Genomic DNA, 21,627 nt, shown 5'->3' with positions numbered 1-21,627 from the left:
CTGTGGTCTTCGGTCTGACCCTGCCATGAGTCACATCAGCATGTGGAACCCTCTGGATTCTCAGCACCAACACCACCTGCGAAGACAACTATGCTGGGGGTGCAGTTGACCTCGCTCTTGATTTTTGAGTCACGTGCACTTGTGTGAATGTCCTTCAGAAGTGCAGCACAGTGGGACAAACCGTCAAGCAGAAATGAAAAAGCATGCAAACTCACAAAACTACCTGGGTGAGTTTCGCGCACACGCGCACACGCACACACACACACACACACACACTGACACACCATGAATTCAATAGTGCTAGGCAAGAAGGAAAGCTGAAAAGGCCGAATTAAAGCTGTTTGAGACTATCTACTTTGGAGTTGCAGCAATACGAAAGAGAAAAAGGTGCCTTTCCTTAGCCTATTACAGAAAAAGACCTTAAAACAAAATCAGTGTGGGCTTGATATGATTCATAGGATGCCCACACGCGCACACGCACACACACACACACACACACACACACACACCATGAATTCAATAGTGCTAGGCAAGAAGGAAAGCTGAAAAGGCCGAATTAAAGCTGTTTGAGACTATCTACTTTGGAGTTGCAGCAATACGAAAGAGAAAAAGGTGCCTTTCCTTAGCCTATTACAGAAAAAGACCTTAAAACAAAATCAGTGTGGGCTTGATATGATTCATAGGATGCCAGATAGAGAGCAGAGGACACCAAGTGGAAGGCTCTGCATTGACAGGACGCAGAATGTCCTCTCTCACTTTTTTCCAAGAGGGATAAGGCCCTTGGGCAAAAGTCACCTGATAGCATGCGACTGGGCCAATCTGGAGATAGCTCCTATCTTTCCTTTCTTTCCTTTCTTTGCAAAGGTGGAGCCCAGGAGAGCTCCTGTCCACAGAGTCAGCATTAAGCACACTATCTAAAGCAGAACAAAAGTCCCAGGAAGTTTCCTTTCATTCCTGTTCCTTCTCGTTTGCTCATTTTTCTTTTCTTTAATAGCAGCTAAGTCATCTGCCAACCAGGTCCCTATGAATGGTAGAGAGCCAAAAGCTTGTTAAAAATTCCATTGGCTGATAGGTCCGCCTGGTTCCCTGGCTCTAATTTCCACTCTTGCCAGGGTGCAGACAGAGCTGCGTGAAGCCAGCAGGGAAAAACCTGTGTGCAAAATTGCTGCTACCACGTGGACACGCCCCCTCAGGCTCTTCCTTGTTAGCCACAGTGCTAGATAATAAATATATTCAACTTTGGAGACATCGCAGCTGTTTTTCCCACGCGGCATCCTAAGGGCACTTGCTGGCTCGTTTCCATACGGTTAGCACTAGTGCTGGACAACAGTAAAGGAAAACAAAAGAAGGAAGAAGGGAGCTCCTGTTGGGTACATACGGCGAAGTACAAAGTCACATGTGGGCACTACTGTTAGCTTGGGGACATAGAAATTGCTACCCCGTTGTTTCTTGGCAAGTGTCCCTATTGGTTGGCCCAATATTTGGCTCATGGGTGTTTTAACCAGACGTTCCCTTACTGCTGTTGCCAAGGGATGGTATTTACACATTTTTCAATCAAGTTTGGGCCTTAATATGACAGCCTATGTGTCACCATCATTGCCAGTCCTTTTCCTCATTGCCATGTACATGTGGGATTTAGAAGAGTTTTGCTTTTTTCTTCATGTCATTGCGTCTCCAAAGAGGTAACTTGTCAAACTCCTGAATGGACATTCCGAAGATTTCTCGAAACACTTCTGGGGCTAAGTGGCGCTGGGAAGAGAGAAAAGAGCATTGGTGAGAGTTGATGGTCACATGATGTCCTTGAAGGCTGCTCACCATGTCGAAGAGCAAGACAGAATGATGGGAGAGGAGTTGACCTTGGAGACCTGTTAACAGACACAGGATGCTGTGTTCTGTACCTCGTCCGGCCAGGTGAGGCACCCTCTCTATCAGATGAAAGAGCTGGCTGGCTATTACATAGTATTATTATAACAATACTGAACAGTGACAGGGCATGGGAAGGTGATTCATTATGCTAGAGGTGACTCCACTTCAGGTCCTTGGGATGCTGAGAAGATACAGTGAAAATGGACCATGGCAACAGAAAACCAAAGAGGAAGACCTCCCGAGGGGTCCTTGGGAAGTCTGAGGGCTTCCTCCTGGCTCAGCATCAGGAGGTAAGGTGGATGCCTGGTCTACCTGGGAGGCCTCCCATCTGTCACTGCTCCTTGAAAAGTCCCCTTAAGATACTAGAGCCTTTATTCTCGGTGCCAGTCTGACATCTTATACAAAGGTACTGACTTTGTCAGGGAAGAGTAATGACTCTGAGACTAGCAGTCAGAGTTTTTCATTAAAATCCTTTAGATGGAAAAGGACAAAGATTGGTCTCCTGGGTCTAAGGAAGCCTTGGGTCTGTGTACCCAGATCCCTAATGAGGAATGTGGAAACAGCCAAGAAAGAAATGTGACTCGTATAAATCTTTCTTGAGAGCTCCAACCCCCTTTTCTCAATGAACTCAACCCAAGCTGGTGGAAGACAAGGACCTGGGGGTATCTGAAGAGGGACCGAGACTCGCGTTCCACATGATCAGCCAAAATGACGGTGCTATCAGATTGTCATAGTCAAAGAAAAGGACTAAAGTCACACTGAGTTGGGGCCAACAGGCGGTGTAGTGGTTGTGGCAGGGACTCCAACATAGCTGACCAGTTTGAGTCCCAGACCTAGAGGCTTGAAAATCATGCTAGATGTGTGTGCGCATGCCCCAAATCCCAGGCGCAGAATGGAGGAGAAGGGATTGTGCAGTGGCCATACCATTCCGTCCCCTAGGGGTGATTTCTCACTTTCCCTTTCACTGTCTCTCTCTGGCAAATGCCAAAACGAAACAAAAATCATACTGTGTCTCCTGGGTTATTCTTCTTCTGGATATTACCAGGAATTTTTAAGGCCGTTCTAAGGGTGAATTTGGATTTTCCCCGAAGTTACCTTTTAGTTCAGTATATAACATAGATTACCATCTATCTATCTATCTATCTATCTATCTATCTATCTATCTATCTATCTATCTATCTATCTATCTATCATCGAAGGAATAAAACATTTGTTAGGGGAAACTTGGGGAGGAATGCAGTTGGGACTGGTTTTTGTTTTTTACCTCCAGCCTGGTTCTATCCACGTCCCTTAAGATTTTGTTGCGCCCTCTGTTGGTCACCATGAGCATTTCATATGGGAATATCTGAGAAGAAAAGAAAACACCTCTTCTAGAACACTGCCGTCCATTTATGTTAACAAGAAGAATTCACCATGAATCTAGTATGGGTCCTCCACAGGGCAAGGCAGGCTTGGAGGCAGTGTTCTGGCAACTGATATGCTGCAGCAGCCCTTGTTATGGTCCCAGGGAGCACAGCCCTTAGACATCTCTGAAGGTACAGGGTGTTCTGGAGTTACAGCGCCCAGCCACACCAGTTTGCCTGGAACTGAAGAGGTTCCTGGAATGTAAGACTTTCTGTGCTAAAACTGGCAAAGTCCTGGCAAACTACGACATGCTGCTCTCCCTGGCAGCTCCTGACTGCTCCACTCAGTGTGAGCTAAACCTTGTAAGGCACATGACAGGAGCCTAAGTATTTAATGCCTAGGTCATTGGGAAAATACTTCACCATGGACACAGGGCACCACCTCACATGAGGGCTTAACCCTGCTGACTTGCCATTCCACTAGTGGCCAACGGTGGAACCGCCAGGTGCTTTATGAAGGTACTGGCCTTCACCAAAGTGGGCCTCAACATTCTGAGAATGGCGAAAAGGCAGAAAACTTTTATTTTTTTAATTTAATTTTTTTAGGGCCATGTCATCCCCTAGAGAAGAGAAAAGAGAAGAACAGCTGCACTTGCCTTTGGTTCCAACATGTTGGGCATGGACACGCCACGGTCCATCCTCATGGCAGGCATGTGGCCATCCGGGAGGGTCTACAACAGAAATGCTGGTCAGGCAGGAGCGCAGAGGGGCATGAGGAACTGGAGGGATCCCGGTGGGCTCCCTGGATCCCTATGGGCTTCCTGGATCCCTGCAGGATCTTGAAACCTCCCTGCCATTTTACAGATCTTAATCACCATGTATTTTTCAAAATATGACCCTTGCTGAATAAAAGCAGGATTACTACTCTCTTGTAGTTGACTTGGATAAAGATCTTGGCTTCGGACTCATTCTTGAATTTAGTTTCTAAGGATGGACGTACACAGTGTATTCTTTAAAATGCCCAAGTCTAGGATTGTTATTTTCTTATTTTTAATTTAACATTTCTTTTCATGTTGCCCCATTTTTCTCAGTCACCATCACAGATTTGCAAGATTCAGCCTCTAGTGAAAAAGAAATGGTGAAAGTAAACTGTTTCTTCCTATTGGCCAAAATAGGAGTTGCTTTTCACCGGGGAACAGGCACGAAAAGCGAGGACTCAAGTACTGAGAAGCTGTAACTGGGCACAGAAACAGCTGTACATGAGCAGACCCTTACTTCCATCCAGAGGGGACTCTCCAAGGCCCAGATCACGTCCTCCCACACCTGGTCTGGCTCACACCACATCCCCAAGGCCTGGAGGGACAGCGTGACCCAGGCATGAGGCATCCCCACTCTTCATGGCTGTGGACTGTTGATTAGGTAGATCAACACCACAACTATTTTCAGAACAGAAACCATTTCCTGGGGGCAGCCTCTGGTTGGAAAACAGCTGTTCCACTGGTGTGGCCAGCTTGCGACTGAAGACAAAGGATTCCGTACCTGGTAATCTGAAAAGGAAAGGAGGAGAAGGATCATAAGGGAAAGACCATGGAAACATGTGGAAAAACAAGGAACCATTAACAGAGAGATTATACTCTATTGAAATTCCCCAAATCTTGCCTATGGACCCCGTTCTCTCCCTGCTCCCAGTTCTGCAAAGGCCTTCCATCGCTCCCCACCTGCCAAAGCCAGGAAACTCTGGCTTCAGTTTGAGTCGTCAGATAAAACCTTCTTTTCTCCTGGATGCGTTCCCCAACAACTGGAAGGTGCTGGCTCTTTCTGTCTGCATCTCGGGTCATGGCACTCATCACACAGAGCTTCTCCCTCTCTGTCTCTCTCTCTCCCCCTAACTGTATGCATTTTTCAAAACCTTGTTTAGGCCCAGCCTAGTGGCACAGTCAGTAACAAACTGAACTGCTGTATTAAAAGCCGTGTGGCTGACTGTGGGTTCAGAACCCCTGGCTGGTTTTGAAAACATGCTGGATGCATGGGTTCTTAAGATCTTGAGCTGGAGGGCCCCAGGAAGGAGACTACAGCATGCTGACACCCTGTCAAGAGTGCTTCACTCTCTCTTTCTCTCTGATACACACGTACTTACTCTCTGTCGTGAATAATATTAACTTAAAAATATTTTTTAAATAGTTATTTACTTCTTCCTTGAGAGAGACATAGACACAGAGTACCAGGGATCTCCCACAGGGTCTTTATCCTATGATCTGCTCCCAGCTTCAGCAAACCTGGATCATGAGCATGTGTGCATGCATCCAGCATGCACAGGGAGGCCTGGGGACTCAAACCCATGACCTTCTCATGTGGGTCAGCACTGTACAGCTTTGTGTTACTGCTGTATCACTTGCTGGGTCCTGCCATATGCGTTTTTGTTGTTGTTGTTTATTTAGTTATTTCTTCCATGAATGAGAGACACAGAGAGTGAGAGACAGCGCCTCAGCCTTGTCTTGCCATCACGAGCTCCCAACTTCAGCCAGCCCTGGGTCACGGACACATGCCCACCTGGCATACTCAGGGAGGTCTCTGAGGGAGACTTAGAACCTTCCTCTGTGGGTCGGCCTTGCAGAGCATCACACTTCACCCCAGTGCCACTGTCTCCGGATGCCTTTGGAGGACAGGGGCCATGTCTCACTCTTGGCTGCGCCCCTATCTAGGAGGGAGAGTGGCCAGTGCTCTGCTCAGCACTCGGCACTGTGCTCAGGGCTAAGAGTGTGCTCAGAGTAAGAGCACTAGATGGATTCTTACACACTCACTTCTCGTGGTTTTATTTCATTAGAGATCTCGTGAGATTTTTAATAATTGCTCCGCTAGCTCAGAGAAGAGAACTGGGACTCTACAAACACACAATACCGCATGAACACAGCCCATATACTTGTGATCACACGGTCTCTCGTGAACTGCGGCCGTGAGGGAACTGCAGCCACAGGCAGCCCGGCAATGGGAGTCTCACCTCGCACTCCTCCGCTGACATCCCCGTAGCTGTTATACTGGGCGAAGTCCGTAGAAACAGGCTAAAACAAGGAAAATAACATCAATGTAAAGTCTCCCGAGTGACTATTTTGGAGTCAGATGAAAAGGAAGAATGGATTGACGATATCCTAAGAATTCTTCTCAAGCTAAATTTCTGAACGTTCATTATTTTTCTATTTATTTTCTACTACTATGACATTCTCTTTGTCCTCTGTAGTACACCCAATGCCACGAACCAGCAGGCTGTTAGCAAGAACGCATCTCTTACAAATAGACGTACATTTCCCTTCTGGTTACGCAGTTACATTCGTTCCATGCTTTCTGCCAAGGGTGATGCACCAGACACTCTTACAACACTTCACAGGAGAGGTAAGAGCTCAAGTAATTACTTTTTGCTTCATTGTGACAATATCTGCCACAATTACTTAGTCTCCCCTTAAACTTACACAGGCCATTCTTTGATATAAAGTGGATTTCTCCCTCCCTCAATGGAAGAAACATTGTGTTTTGCCTGTAACTCTAAACGATTTACCAGGTAATGGGGATCACACGGTTCCTTACATTTTAACACGCAGACCAGACCGAGGGTCAGAGGTACTCACAAATACAATGGACTGAAGAGATTTCTTACCCGGTGAAGCCCATTTTTCCCGTAACCAGGGAGAGATGAAGTTTTAGATGACGGAGCATGTGAAGCTGAATGAGAAAAAGGTAAAGAAGCAATCGTTATGGAACCGCAAGTCCACTTCTTTAATGAAACTGCCAGTATCTTCTACCTTGTAGAAGATTTAGAAAAAAGAATTCAAATCATATCAGACTCAACTGTTCACAAAAATGCCTCCACATTTGGGTGATACAGGGGGTGAGTGGAAACTTCTTTTCTTTTCTTTCTTTTTTTTTTAAAGAGAGAGATTTTTGCTATAGGCCATGTGTGCTCATGGAGAGACAGACAGAAAGCAAAAAATCACCCCCTCCAAGCAACGTGGCTGTGCCACAATCCCTTCTCTTCCATTCTCCCCTCGGGATCTTGGGCATGTATGCACACACATGCACCCAGCGTGAGTTTTAAGTCATCAGGTCTGGGACTCGAACCACAGTTGACCATGTGGGAATTCAGGGACGTAACCATTACTCCATCTGCTGGTCCTGAACACTGATGATTTTACTTAAGTGCAAAGAGAGAAACATGGACAGTTCAGCTAGGCTGAAGGCAGCTGTACTTACTGGAATCCCAGCATGTCCTTCCACGCTTGGCATGCTCTACCTTCTGAATCCTCAACACAACCCCAATATCACTACTATCATTTCCACAGAAGAAAGAGGGGATACGGGAAGTACCCTGCCAGAGAGCACTCAGCTTATAAACAGCTGAGCATGGATTTGGACTGGGATATCTGGGCTCTCTGAGCATGTAAGCCTATGCTCCAGCTGATGAGGCAGTAGTAACTGGCTAGAAGTCAGCCATTAAAGTTATCAACAGCTACTGGTCAACCATGGTTGTACTCCTGGGGGCCCTGGTATTAGGTATCATCTGTCCACACATAGAGGCCTCACAGATTGCTGGGCTCTGGACGGAGTCTATCTAGGTTTAAATTCTTTTTTTTTTTTTTTTTTAGATTTTTACCACAGGGAGCGTGTACTTTCTGGAGAGAGGCAGAGACAGACAGAGAAAGAGGAAAAGTGAGAAATTACCCCAGACGGGGATGGCTACGCTGCAATCCCTTCTCCATTCTCCTCCCCTGATTTTGGGCGCACACACATACAAGCCCAGTGTGTTCTTTTTCTGTGTGTGTGTGTGTGTGTGTGAAATTTTTGCCATAGGATGTGTGCACTCACCAGAGTGATAGAAAGTGAGAAAGCCACACCAATATCTCTTCTCCTCCACTCCCCTCTCTGGATTTTGGGCACACCCACACATGTGCCCAACATGAGTTTCAAGCTGCCAGGGCCAGGACTTGGACCGTGGTTAACTACATGGGAGTCCAGTGCTTTAACCACGATGCCACCTGCTGGCCCCATATGTTTCTCAAGCTGACGGGCCCAAGGCTCAAACCATGGAGTTAGACATGTAGGATCCAACAGCCTTAACCACCACACCCCCTGCTGGCCCATGGCCAAATGCCTGTTCTGCAACCTAACACCTCAGCATCTTTGGACATGGGAATTAATCTTTATGATGTCCTTATTTCTTGACCAATATAGTATTATATATCCCTACAGCCAGAATCTCGGAATTGCAAGGAACTCGAAAGATCTGTAAACCACCCGATTGAAGATCAATGCCAATGAGATATATGAGAGAGACAGGGGGGTCTAAGAGTGTGGGCTCTGAGGTTATAATCTTGGGATTCCTAAATCCTAGTTTTGTAATCTATTAGGAATTTGACAGTAGGTAAGTTATGTAAACTTCCTACACGTGTCTCCTGCTCTACGAATGGGGATGTTACTGCTGACCGTAACGTCGACCTCATAGCTGTGTTGTGCAGATGAAATGAAATGGCAAAAGTGCCTGTATGTAGTAAACATGCAATACATTTTATTAAAAAAGACAGGCTCAGGACCAGCGGATGGCATAATGGTTGTGTCGCTGGACTCCCACATAGTCAATCACAGTTTGAGTCCCAGACCCGGCAGCTTAAAACTCACACTGGACGTGTGCACATGCATGCCCAAAACCCCAAGAGGAGAATGGAGAAGGGACTGAGACATGGCCATCTCTCCGTGCATGGGGTGGGGGTGATTTCTCACTTTGTCTGTCTGTCTATCTCTGTCTGTCTCTCTGGCGAGTGCAGGCGCCCTATAGCAAAAATCTAAAAAAAGAAAAAAACAATGGAGAAGATAGGCTTCTGTCTATCTCTTACAACCCTCCTACCTTGTCTCTTGAGTAGCTGAGACCACAGAGGTATGCCACTATACCTGGCTTTTCAGACAGGGTCTTGCTCTATTGCCCAAGCCATCCTGGAACTTGTGATCCTCCTGCCTCAGCCTCACTGAGTCTCTAGGATTACAGACACTGCACCTAGCCTTGTAGGTTGGACTGGGAAACAAACCCACCCTCCAACTTGAGGTCCTCTAAGGACTCCTCCAGGAGAAACATTTAAGGAAGGACCATGACATGCTTCCAGCTAAGTGGACAGGAAGTCGGTATCCCATACCCCCCTCCCTGCAGAACACTCAGAGCTTCCCCCACAAGCAGTCTGGCCTCCTCTGCCCAGTCAAGTAGGCCCCTTGCAGGCAGGAGCAAGTAGCTGGCTCTTGGCCAGGGAAGGCGGGTGTCTGCTGCTCACCTGAGATGATGGGAGAATCGTAGCGACTGGCTGACAGGGATGACCTTTCCCGGCTCTCCTTCTCCATCTCTTCTTTCAATATCAACTGCCCCAAGCCTGAGTTAAGCTATTTGCAGAAAAAAAAAGAAAAAGGAAAGCAAAACCTGCAGTCACTTTCATGGAGCTGTAGTATCTTTGAGAAGATCCTGCAAGAAGTTCCTGACTCTGGAGGGCCTGGGTGCATGTGGTCCCAGCGCCTGGTGATTCCTCAAGATGTAGACAAGGCTTTGGGCCCTAAGTTGCTCTTGGCCTCAGTGTTGAAGCTCCATGTCCCTAAGCCAGGCTGTGTGTCAGAAGAATGTTCTCCATCCTCTGTCCTCCCCCAAAGTGCCAGCAAATGCCCTCAGGAGGCATGTGTGAGTATGTGTGGACTTCTTGATGTGGGACGGGGAGATCAGGGATGGTACCCTTTGAAAAGAAATTGCAATGATTTGCTTAAACACAAGGGAAAAAATGTAATACATACTTGTACAGATTTTGGAAAATCTACAAGGAAAGAAGAGTAACCCACAATCTCCCACTCAGAGATACTACCATTTATATGGAGATTTCTATCTAACCAGTGCTTTTCTTTTTTTTTAATAATTATTTTTATTTAATTTTTATTTATTCATTCCATTTATTTTTTAATTTGACCAGAGAGAGACACAGAAAGAGACAGAGAGAGAAAGCAAGCTGCCAGGTCTGGGACTTGAACCATGGTCAGCCATGTGGGAGTGTCCCCTGGTGATTCCTCAAGATGTAGACAAGGCTTTGGGCCCTAAGTTGCTCTTGGCCTCAGTGTTGAAGCTCCATGTCCCTAAGCCAGGCTGTGTGTCAGAAGAATGTTCTCCATCCTCTGTCCTCCCCCAAAGTGCCAGCAAATGCCCTCAGGAGGCATGTGTGAGTATGTGTGGACTTCTTGATGTGGGACGGGGAGATCAGGGATGGTACCCTTTGAAAAGAAATTGCAATGATTTGCTTAAACACAAGGGAAAAAATGTAATACATACTTGTACAGATTTTGGAAAATCTACAAGGAAAGAAGAGTAACCCACAATCTCCCACTCAGAGATACTACCATTTATATGGAGATTTCTATCTAACCAGTGCTTTTCTTTTTTTTTAATAATTATTTTTATTTAATTTTTATTTATTCATTCCATTTATTTTTTAATTTGACCAGAGAGAGACACAGAAAGAGACAGAGAGAGAAAGCAAGCTGCCAGGTCTGGGACTTGAACCATGGTCAGCCATGTGGGAGTGTCCAGCGCCTTAACCTCCATACCACCTGCTGATCCCCTATCCAATGCTTTTCTATTCACATATTACACAAAGTCAGGGTCATACTATAAATGCAAACTTGGTAACCTTTCCCCCATATAACTAATGTCAGGTGTGTTTCCCATATCTTTGGAAAACATCATTTCAGGAGATTCAACAGCTCCTTATTGGTGGGGAAATTTATAATTGGCTGTCCTTCTGGGATGCTGTGGGCCCTTGCTAGAGGAGGGAGGGTATGAGGAAGTCCTCATGGGGGCAGTCCCTTTAACCCTTTCTTCCTGGCTGAGATACAAGATCCTATGAGTCCCATGAGCTGGAGAAAGGCTCAATCCCAGGGGAATTCCTTCAGCAGAGCCTGCATGAGGGAGCACCTGGGTACATACCACCTTGCTCTCCCCGGCCCTTCTGCAATCCTTTTAATGTGCATACCTGCACACCCCCCACACGTTCTGGCTCTCCTCGAGAAAGCCCGACCAGTCCACATCCCTCTCTGACCTCTAACCTCAACGCCATCTCCTCCAGAACCCACCGTGTATTCTGCCACATTGGAGGTGCTAGATGCCTGTCTTCATCTCCCCTACCAGCCTACCAGCCCCTTCAAGGCTGGGACCGCCACTTGCTCATCTTGGTGACTCACACACTGTAGTCATTCAAACAGTACAGATCTTACGGAACTAGAATGGAAGACAGCAGCAAGGTACTTTAAGGACAAACCTTCATTAATTGCTCTTCTTGAAGCTGCCGGCGTCTCAGAAGTTCCTCATCATCTTCCTCTCTGCCACTAGATCTGCGTCTTGTGTCAGTTCCTAATTCCACAGCAAAGACAACTTCTCACATCAGCCCCACGACAAGAGAATCTTAGCGGACTAGTCCATCTGTGTTCGATTTGTTAGGCTGGCAAGGTCAGTTGCAGTCTTGAACATTTTTAAATGAACCACGCAAGGGAAAAAGGACGCCTGCCACCAGTCCAGCACTACTGGCTGGTTTCTCAAGGAAGACGGGGCCCCTTGGACAAACTGGTTATATGTGTGATGAAAGGAAAGTGTGAATTTTTGCCTCCCAAGAGACTGCTCAATTGAAACCGGGCTTGCTGTTGGAATTAAGTCCCAGTCACCCTACTAACCACGGGCCCAGAGTTCCCTGTAGTGACCGGGAAGGGCATCTCTAGTTATTATAATGATGTCCCTACGTTCAGTTTGCAACTAGACAGAAACCCAAATTTATACATTAATCCATACCGACAAATAGGTAAGCTTAGAACCTTGTTTTTTCAAATCTTACAGGTATTTAAATATTAGTTTTCTCTTTTTCTGAATATTTAGCCTTTCATAATATTATTACTGTTCAAATATAACGAGCATTCAAAAGGATGCTCGTTATATTTCTTTCAAGGGATGGGCCTTAATGTTTCCTGTATCTCATCCTTAGAAAAATGGTCTCAGAAGAGTAATAAACCAATCGATAAATAAAAACAGTGCTAACACAACTAAGAAGGTACTTACTTTGGAACAATAGCAAATCATGTGTAATGTTTAAGCTTCCTGGAAAAGGGGAGGAAGGTCATGGAAAGGAGGTATCTGTATGAATGATTGGAAGATTAAGATAATTGTATTTCCTAAATTGCTTTGATTAATCTGGATTTTGGGGGAAATGGGGAAAGTCTGCTAATCTAATCAAAATAAACTTTAATGAATATTCTTAGTTTTTATTATTTTGATGAACAGAACAGATGTTTTCCTCATTTTGGAACCCAAAGAAACTTTAAATTCTTTAGTGATGATAGTTTCAACAATAAAAATTTTATTTTCCCTCTCTCCAAATGTTTAGCCTCCGTCATGTCCCAGCTAAGTGACATAACTGAACTAAGACCCTCAAGGGCCCCAAGAACTTCTTGAGGGGCTTAGATTAGCAGACAAAAGCTGGTGAGTGAGTCTTAGTTCTTAAGATTATAAATGTCAGTGTCAATTTTCTCTCTTTAAGTTACATGAATAAAAAATTAATAGACGCAAGTTTGCAGGAATTTGATAAATCTTGTCAACATAAAATACAAAATACGTGTGAGTAGTAAATGGGTGAAGTAGATTTTCCTTCAGTGATTCCTATAAATACCAATTGCTTTAAAATCCATTTATATTGCCTGTAAAATTTATTCCAGAGATAGGTTGATGAAAAATAGCACGTTGATAGGGATTAGGACATTTTGGAAAATTGAAGGCCTTTCAGGTTGTCAAATGAAATATAAGGTAGACACATCTTCATAAGGCTGACTTGCTAAATTTTCAGTATCAGCTTCAGGTTTGCTAAATATCTCTTTTTAGGCTGAGTGACTTCACTCCTAACAAAACAGTAAAGACAGAGACACAATCCATAGCACAAAGCAAAGAATGAAACAGCTCAGATGTGACATTTTAGCACAGGATTCATGGAAATGACAGATGTAAAATCACATAACTTCACACAAGCAATGTTTCAGAATATCCGTTACTCCATGACAGCGGTTCTTAGTAATGGAGAACATGGCTCCGAGAGGAAAAGTGAAAGTGCTCCATATTAAGACTAGAATTGTTAAGAGAATTGTAGCTATAACCCAGAAACAGTCTAAAACAATTTTAACTGGAAGAAGCCATGTGTCTATGGACACTTGCTAAATTTATCTACTAGACTCTCATGTAGCACAATGTTCTCACCATGATGCTTTGAGTCAACTGTGCTTAAAAAAAAAAAAAAGTTACTGGTTTTACAGTAACAATTTACAAAGTCCATGCAAACCATCCATTTTAGACCACAAAAAAGTTACTGGTTTTACAGTAACAATTTAGAAAGTCCATGCAAACCATCTGTTTTAGACCAGTTCTGGATCTCAGTGGTTTGGTTAGAGCAAGTCTCTGGAAGATGAGTTTTTATAACTTTTAAACACTTTGTACACACATTAATACCAAATTAGGTTTTTTTCAATGTCCTACCTCTCGGTCATACTTTTCTTAAAAATCTTTATCATTGGATACATTTTCTTGAGTGTTTTCAAACATTTTGTCTTGAGATTGCCTAGCACTTTTTAACACTGGACTTATTTGCATACCTACGGCGGCAAGTGAGGGGGGACCAGGCCAGTGGTCCGTTTCAATCTTTGGTATCTCGCTGGGGTCTGGAGCCTGGGCTGCTGGGAACTTGGAAAACTTGATGATATCTTCTGAAGACTTGCTCTGGGCTGCCAAGGCAGCTGCATCTAGATGGGAATCAGGGGTTGCTTAGCTATTGGTCTGTACGCCGAGGGTGCTACAACCCCACTTATGTCGTTTCCTTGTTCTTTGGCAAAAGTTCCAATATCAGACAGTTTCATTATCACCATACTGATTTCTCACTCACTCAGCAGCGCCTAGTGACTGCCCAGCTCATTCTTACTTTATGTCAGAAGCCAATCTTCATCCTACATCTGCGCTCCATCTGCAAAACCTTGTTCTAGAGTTGTGCTAATACTAGCTCCATGTGGCTATTTAAATGTAAAGAAATAAAATGAAATAAAGCAAAACATTCATAAAATTAAAGTTCAGATCCCTGGTTGCACTAGCTGTATTTCAAGTGCCCAATGGTCACATGTGACTAGGGACCACTATATTGGACAGTGCAGCTATAGAACATTTCCATCACCATAGAAAAATCCATGGGATAATCCTCTCAGGAAATAATTAGAAATTTGAATTAGTAATTTGAAATTAAAGAGCTAAGTTAAGAGGCTGTTGTTTCACTGAAGTTGTTGACCATTAGAGGGTTGGCTGGCTTCGTATCTTTAGGCAAAAAGCCACAAACAGATTGGTTTAGTTCATTTGAATCCTTATACACTCTACATATTAATATGTCCTTGAGTCCTAAAAACATGGGCATGGGAAGATCCACGTGTAGCTTGCAGGAATTTAGCATTAGGACTTGTGTTTTGCTATATGCACTCATTGTTCTGTTCAAGGATCTGTATATATAAATGAGTCACCCAGCTTTAAAACAACAAAAGTCAAACTAGCAGTAACATTAGCTCACAAAGTTCTTCATGGCTCCGATTAGAGGAGGAGTCACTGGCTTAGAGCCCTGGATCTAATCACAGAGATAGTATCAAACAAATCAGGATAAATGGTCAATCCTGATTTGGACTAATTTTGCAAATTAGCCTGAAATTTTGCTAAACATTTCAAAATATAGTTGTAATGCTTTAGTAAAAGCTTTTTTATTTTCTTCTACTGGGCTCACACATTTTAAAATCTGGGAATCACCCTCTGAATCTTCAACTCCTATTCTCCTATTCCTCCAGTAATCTTCTGAGTCTTAATTTACTTACATGCCTGGACCAAGGTCACCCAGTAATAAGGATGAAGTCTTAGCCAGGCATGGAACAGTGTTTCTCTGACTCTCACCTCATAAGAGAAAAAGCTCAGCTTGGAAAACACTATCTACTAAGTCCCCCTTCTTAAAGATGGACAAAATGTGGTAGTTTGTAAAAAATGGAGACTTCCACGTTACTAAAAAAGTATGGCTGCATTTAAATCTAGCATTGTCCAGCTATGTCAGGGCACAGACTCCAGTTCGGAGCATCCATTTCTCTGGCTTGGAACAGCTGTTTTGCCGCATGTCCACTGGCCAGTGCTGCTCTGGTTGTGCTACTCTTCATTACAACAGACTAAAAGTAGAGACCTCGGCAAAGTACACAGAAAAAGAAGCCAACTAATTCCTTTCAAATAAATAAACTAACATTATCCGATCTCCTTACATCTTAGTTAGTTGATTAGTTTTGTTTAGAGAATCAGGGCCTAGAAATCTTCACATTTAAAATAGTTTCTTAAGTTACTAAATCAAACTCTGAGAATCGTATTCTTCTGTTAAAAAAGAAAAAAAAGCAAGACTTCAAAGAGTACTTACGCATTAGAATTGGTGAAGTCAGTAGTTAAACATTCACATGTTAATGAGTGTGTGGGAAAACATTAAACCATAAAAAACAAAAACAGAAACAAAAGCAACGTTAACAAAATTAAAAGCAAGTGAATGTGTAAAGCCTTAAAAAAAAAGATGAGGAAAAAAATCATAGAACTAGAACCATTACAATACATATTTTCTCTTGGCCTAACGTTTTCTTTTTTTTCCTTGTGCATTTTTCATCTTCATTTGCTTTTGTCATAGCATTCTAATTCTGTAGGACTCACTCATGTCAACTACATTCTAAATGCAGCCTTCAAATTTCCAAGTACAATTTGTATATAATTCTCTGAAATCAGATGAAGATCAGTTTCTTTTAGCTTTCTATTTATCCACAAAGCCTCTTGGCAGATGAATCTACATGGACCTGAACATAGGGCGGGGGAGGGGCTGTGTGATTTACATAAAGTAATATGATTTCCTGGGTCAAAAAAATCTATATTCCCAGAAAATGAAAACACAATTTTAAATCCACTTTAGTGATTCTTAGCTTGCAGGAATTTCAGAGACAAACGTATCTGACTGGTTTTTACAGATGAAAAGCCTGAGATATTACATCTATGATGCCACAGAATCTTTTAAATAGACAGTGGGACAAGGGTCACAACTTCTATTTCAACTTGTGTCCTGTCCACTCTAAAATGCAGCAAACTACACACCTCTTAGGAAACTGGGGAGCTGGGTAGTCAAATCAATGTTGGCTGAGTCAAATGAATTTTTCTAGGTGGTTGATTTTCACTAGTTTTAACTAGTTAAACTAATTGCAAACTCATCAAAATTATTTTAGAGATTGGTTAAATTATTTGATGGCCAAAAAAAAAGGCCTCATTAAGATGTTTATTGTGTGACCTGTACATCCCCTAGTCTGTGAGTGGGATGGTACATGGTTTGATGGGTTAGAAACGAGTTAGAAGCTTCCTAATCAAGCTAAGTGTTTTCCATCCAGAATAATCAAATTTACAATAATTCCATTTTAGGGGCCTGTAAAGGTATGATACGCTGGATGCCCCAGTTTGATTTTTAAAAGCAGCAGCAGAGTAGCCTTTCAGAAGACAGCAAAGAGAAGTTCAGTAGACTCTGCCATTTACAAGCTAAGCGGAGGAAAGCGGGTTTACCATGCTGTTTGTAGATGGGTGGTTTTCGGTAAATGTTGATTCCTTGATCTGTGGAAATGAAAAGCAAAGGTGTGTGATTATGGGAACCAGTTCAGTGATGGGAAAAACAGATCAATCAAGAGGGAAACCCAAGTGAACACTCTTGAATGAAAATCACTTTTGTATTACAAAGATTGAGTTTGTTGGAAGAAAAGATTCCAGACATGAGTGAATTACTATAGACAAGTGGTATGGAAGCCTTTGTAATACATCTTAAGATATACTGAGATGTAATTAATTCATGAGCCATTTATTTCAAATGCACACTTCACTGAAAGTGGGGTTAAGACAGGAAGAAATGCAAGCAGTGGACGCACTCTTACGGTGAGGAAGACATAACCAGTTTAGGGAGGACCCCCAACTTGCTACTGTCTAGAAATTGAGCTTCCAGTAGATACCAGAGGCTCAATTTACTTTTCAACTAATGAGTGGAACAGTGGAAAGCAATGTAGAAAAACTAAGTTTTTTTTTTTTTTTCCAAAACATAGAAACACGTTTTATACTCAAGGCTAACCCGATGTGCTGACAGGATGTTCAACAAAATCCTAATTTGTATAGGCCAAATTAAAAGAAAGAGAGAGAGAGAGAGAAAGAAAGGAAAAAAAAAAAAGAGAGATGCTAAATACTATTCACACATTTACACAGGACTTCATTTAATTATGCTACTATTTTACTTTAACTGTAAATACCTAGGAAATAGCAAAAGATTTCTGTTTTCCCAGAATCTTGAGTACTGTATCTTGGTGGGGTATTCTTCACATGAAAAATCACAAATGTAGAACATTGATTTGAGGATTCAATAAAACTCTTAAAAAAGGGCAGTCCTGGCTTAGTGGTATGAAGATCAGTAACTTTCCTGTCTGCTTAGGTAAGTTTAGAATGCAAAAAAAATTGTTTTAAATAATTAAAGATTCCAAATATGAATCCTTACATCAACATAATGGGCTAATTTATTAAACTACTTTCAGTATGTAAAAGAAGCCAAATAGTATACTTCCGATGGAAAAATAATGTGACCAGTGATGTTCATCCTGCCCTTACAAACTGAGCTGACTCTCAACATTAAGATATTGGTGGGTTCTGATTTTTCTAGTTCCTGAAGGTAAATCACAATTTGTACTGTGACAGCAAGTGCTTGTGACCACTAGAGCAAAGCTTGAAGCACCAGGCCTAAATTGCAAGATGTCTTTGTGGGTTGTAGAGGTGGCTAGTTAGTTATGCCCTGCAGAAAGACCACCCAGTTGACCCAATTTTAAACCTTCCTGAAAAGAAACGTTCATGAAAAGAATCTCCGCATTGGAGACAAACAGAAAAATATGCTCAGGGGACACTGTGGTTTAATCTTTAGGATTTAAAAAATAACTAGACTGCCATTATAAAAATCTAAGACAACAAACCACAGAGTAATAATCACAGAAAACACTTCTTTAAAGGTAAAATAAAAAATTTTAATCAAAAACTGTATGATTCAACTCTTCTCTTCTACCCTGTCTCCCACCATCTTCCAAAGAATTTGACAAAATGTAAACCTTTAATATAATTATCCTGGTATTTCATACATAAAGCTATTGCAAGGTCAGATCCTGCAATTTAGGGTTTGTCAACTGTGTGCATCCCAACTAAAAGAGCATGAGACATGGAGACAGACGAGGTTACAAGGCTACATTCTATACTGTGACAGGACACCAAGACAGACCGTGTCAGCTCCTACCTGGAACATGGAAATGTTTAGGGGCCTGAGCGTAAGTTGGAGTTAGAGGGCGGCTGTCTGGCCGGTAAGGGAGAGGGGAGTTTCGGCCGCTGGACGGCTCATTGCCTCCAATGAGAAGAATGGAGAAAACAAAATGAGAGAAGGGAAAGCAATAAAGAAAACAAAGCAAGCATAATAAAAATTCAAAACAACAAACTAGGAGGAGGTACATCAAAAAGGAGAAACAAAATAAACAAACTCAATTTATCAACTTGGTTGGCAAAGGTGACATCAAGTTTAATTTTCCAAAAGAGAGATTTGAGTTCAGGTGGAACTAGGTTAAAAGCAGCTAGCGGTTAAGATGCGTCATTCCAATGGCATGCGGTGGAAGGCTGTGAGCTAGCAGCAAACGTATTAGATGGAAATTACATTGGGAAGAATGGAAAGTCCTTGCTAATGACTGAAGATCAGTTGTCAAATGGTTAAATCCCAAGCATAAAAAGGGATGGGCTATGCAACCCCAAATACAATCATTTCCAGGCACGATGGCAGAGGCCAGCAAGCAGAATGTGTTTTCTGAGCAGAAGGCCAAGTCTGGGAACCTGTGTGGTCACCCAGTCCTTCCCCTTAGGAATACAAAATGCCTTCATTGCAGCATATGCTTCTGTCTTGCTTTGAAATACACAAAGAAAGAGGTAGTCCTCTTTCTGCCAGGTACCTTGGCACCACTTATACCTCCCTGTACCTTTTACTTCAGAGGTGAGGCTCCACCCAGACGAAAGATTCAATCGCTACAGCATTTACTGAACACCTACTATGGCTGAGCACTGAGCTACTCTGAGGATAAATAGGTGAATGAGATATAGTCCCTGTCCTCAAGGAGTTCAGAGTCTACCTAAAGAGATAGACTTAAGTCAAATATTCGTAATACCATGAAATTGCTTATTCAGAGGCATAAGAAACATGCTATGAAACTCAGCTGAAGGTGCCATCTTTCCTTCAGGAAAGCTATAGAGAAAAAAATGTTAGACTTGAGCTGGGCATTAAAGAGTAAGTTCACTAGGTTTGTGGACAGAGTAGGAAGGCCCATATTCCAGAGGGCTGGGACACCATTAGAAAGGAGGATGTGGAAGGACCGTAGTATGCAGGAGCAATGGGACTGGCCACTGTGCCTGGACAGCATGGTATTCTTGGAGGACAGAACAGGGATGACTTTGGAAAGGGTAGTTGAGGTTGGCTGCAAAAGGCTTCAGCACTGTCTAGCCACCATCACTCTTTCTGACCAGGAGAGCTGCAGGGGGAAACTGAGGTATGTGCTTAACTGGAAAGAGATTAGCTACTGCCCTAAATTGTCCTCCTATACCTTATCTGAGCAAACATCTCATTACAAGATGAAAATGAAAAATTGTCAAAAGTGAAGGAATTAGTGTTGCTAATTACTTTTAGCATTAAGATATGAGTTCTTTAGATATTCTGGATACATGTCCCTTATCAGTTATATGATTTGCAAATATTTTCTCCCATTTATAGGTTATCTTTTTACTTTTTTTTATGATGTCCTTTGAAATACAAAGACTTTTAATTTTGGTAAGTCCAATTTATTTATATATGAATGCACATACTTTTATCTTATTTATTCATTCATAAAGCAAGGTCTCATGGTATTGTGATCCTATCTCAGCCCTCCAACTGGGACTATAGGCACAAACCACCTTTAATGTTTTAGACAGAGTCTCACTAGGCCAGCCCAGGCCTGCTTTGAGCTCATTGTACTCCTGTCTCAGCCTCTTGAATTTTCTGAAAGTGTGTGCTATCATGACAGGCCTTTAGGTTGGATCAGAATCAAACTCAGACTTCTTATGTGGTCCCAGCCTGTGGAGCACAGCAGCTTAGAAGTGAGTGTCACTGTGCACAGTTGAGCCAATATTAATAATTTTAAATAAATTATGGATCATAAGAAAACAGAACTCTATCCAATTTCTTCAAATCCAACTGTCCTAAATCCAGCCAGCAAAGTATGAAAGAAGACAATAGCAAGGATTTTAAATATGTTGACTAGAACTTGAATTTCTTAATGTGTAGCATTTTAGATTACCAGAATACCAAGTGGGCAATAAGATATTCCCAGTATGGGTTCTGAATTTGTTACTAGGTCAAATTTGGATTCTAGGCTTTTGGTTACTGGTGTGCTGAAATTTTGTCTTTTTTCTTCAAGAGTCAGTTTCACATCTAGCTCCCAATATGTTAGGCTGGCTTGAATATTTATGAATATTTATGTCAGATTTTAACTTCTAAAAGAGTAAATCTAAACTACTCATCTATTAAAAACCTGTTTTATAACAATATGACCTCATTTCCTATCACCTTTCTAACGAGAAATAACTAGCTCATGACTGAAAACAGGTAGAGGCAAGTAGGAAAAGGAAGACTGATCTGCGTTTATAAGGAAATAGTGGTTTTGTTTTTTTTTTTGGAGAGGATTTTTTGCTATAGGGCACGTGCTCTCACCAGACAGACAGAGAGAGACAGAGAGACAGAAAGCGAGAAATCACCCCTCCAGGGGGGATGGTCACGCCGCAATCCCTTCTCCTCCATTCTCCTCTCGGGATCTTGGGCACGCACGCACACGTGCCCGGCGTGAGTTTTAAGCCACCGGGTCCGGGACGTGAACTGTGGTCGCCTACATGGGAGTCCAGCAACATAGCCATTACGCTAACTGCTGGTTCCCAGGAAATAGTGTTTTAAACCTATAACTGAATTAGAACCTGGTCTCATGCATCAGTAGTGTTCAGTTTGGTGCCTTGCCAGGAGTAAGTACTTAATAAATATCTGAATGAATGACTGAAGTAGGGCAGCCAATCAATTCCACACCTGCTTACTGGCTTAATTTAGTAAGCTCCATTACAGAGTTAACCATCGTTTTCCTCTGGTTTCTTAATTAAAGGAAGCCAGATGCTCGGATACAGCAATTGAATTACAACAGCATCCCCGTTAATATTTTTCCCATT

General features: G+C 42.7%; 1 protein-coding gene across 6 annotated transcripts in view; it reads right to left on the bottom strand.

The window, feature by feature from the left end:
* Positions 1-467: 467 nt before the first annotated feature.
* The window catches only part of ABLIM1 (actin binding LIM protein 1), a gene marked incomplete at its 5' end in the record, with an annotated part of 38,902 nt that continues 17,742 nt past the window's right edge, over positions 468-21,627 (bottom strand). For 2 of the 6 annotated variants that reach the window (XM_027766066.1, XM_027766069.1), the window contains 10 exon segments: positions 468-1,749; positions 3,131-3,211; positions 3,866-3,940; positions 4,749-4,756; positions 6,208-6,268; positions 6,859-6,923; positions 9,515-9,620; positions 11,531-11,622; positions 16,891-16,938; positions 18,641-18,745. In XM_027766066.1, coding sequence (XP_027621867.1) covers positions 1,636-1,749; positions 3,131-3,211; positions 3,866-3,940; positions 4,749-4,756; positions 6,208-6,268; positions 6,859-6,923; positions 9,515-9,620; positions 11,531-11,622; positions 16,891-16,938; positions 18,641-18,745 — 755 coding nt within the window. 6 annotated transcript variants of the gene reach the window in all.

The sequence above is a fragment of the Tupaia chinensis genome, unplaced genomic scaffold (genome assembly GCF_000334495.1).
Source record: "Tupaia chinensis unplaced genomic scaffold, TupChi_1.0 Scaffold140534_1, whole genome shotgun sequence".
Taxonomy (NCBI): Eukaryota; Metazoa; Chordata; class Mammalia; order Scandentia; family Tupaiidae; genus Tupaia; species Tupaia belangeri.
Note: the sequence above shows the minus strand (reverse complement) of the source record. Positions and strands in the feature narration are given on the sequence as shown.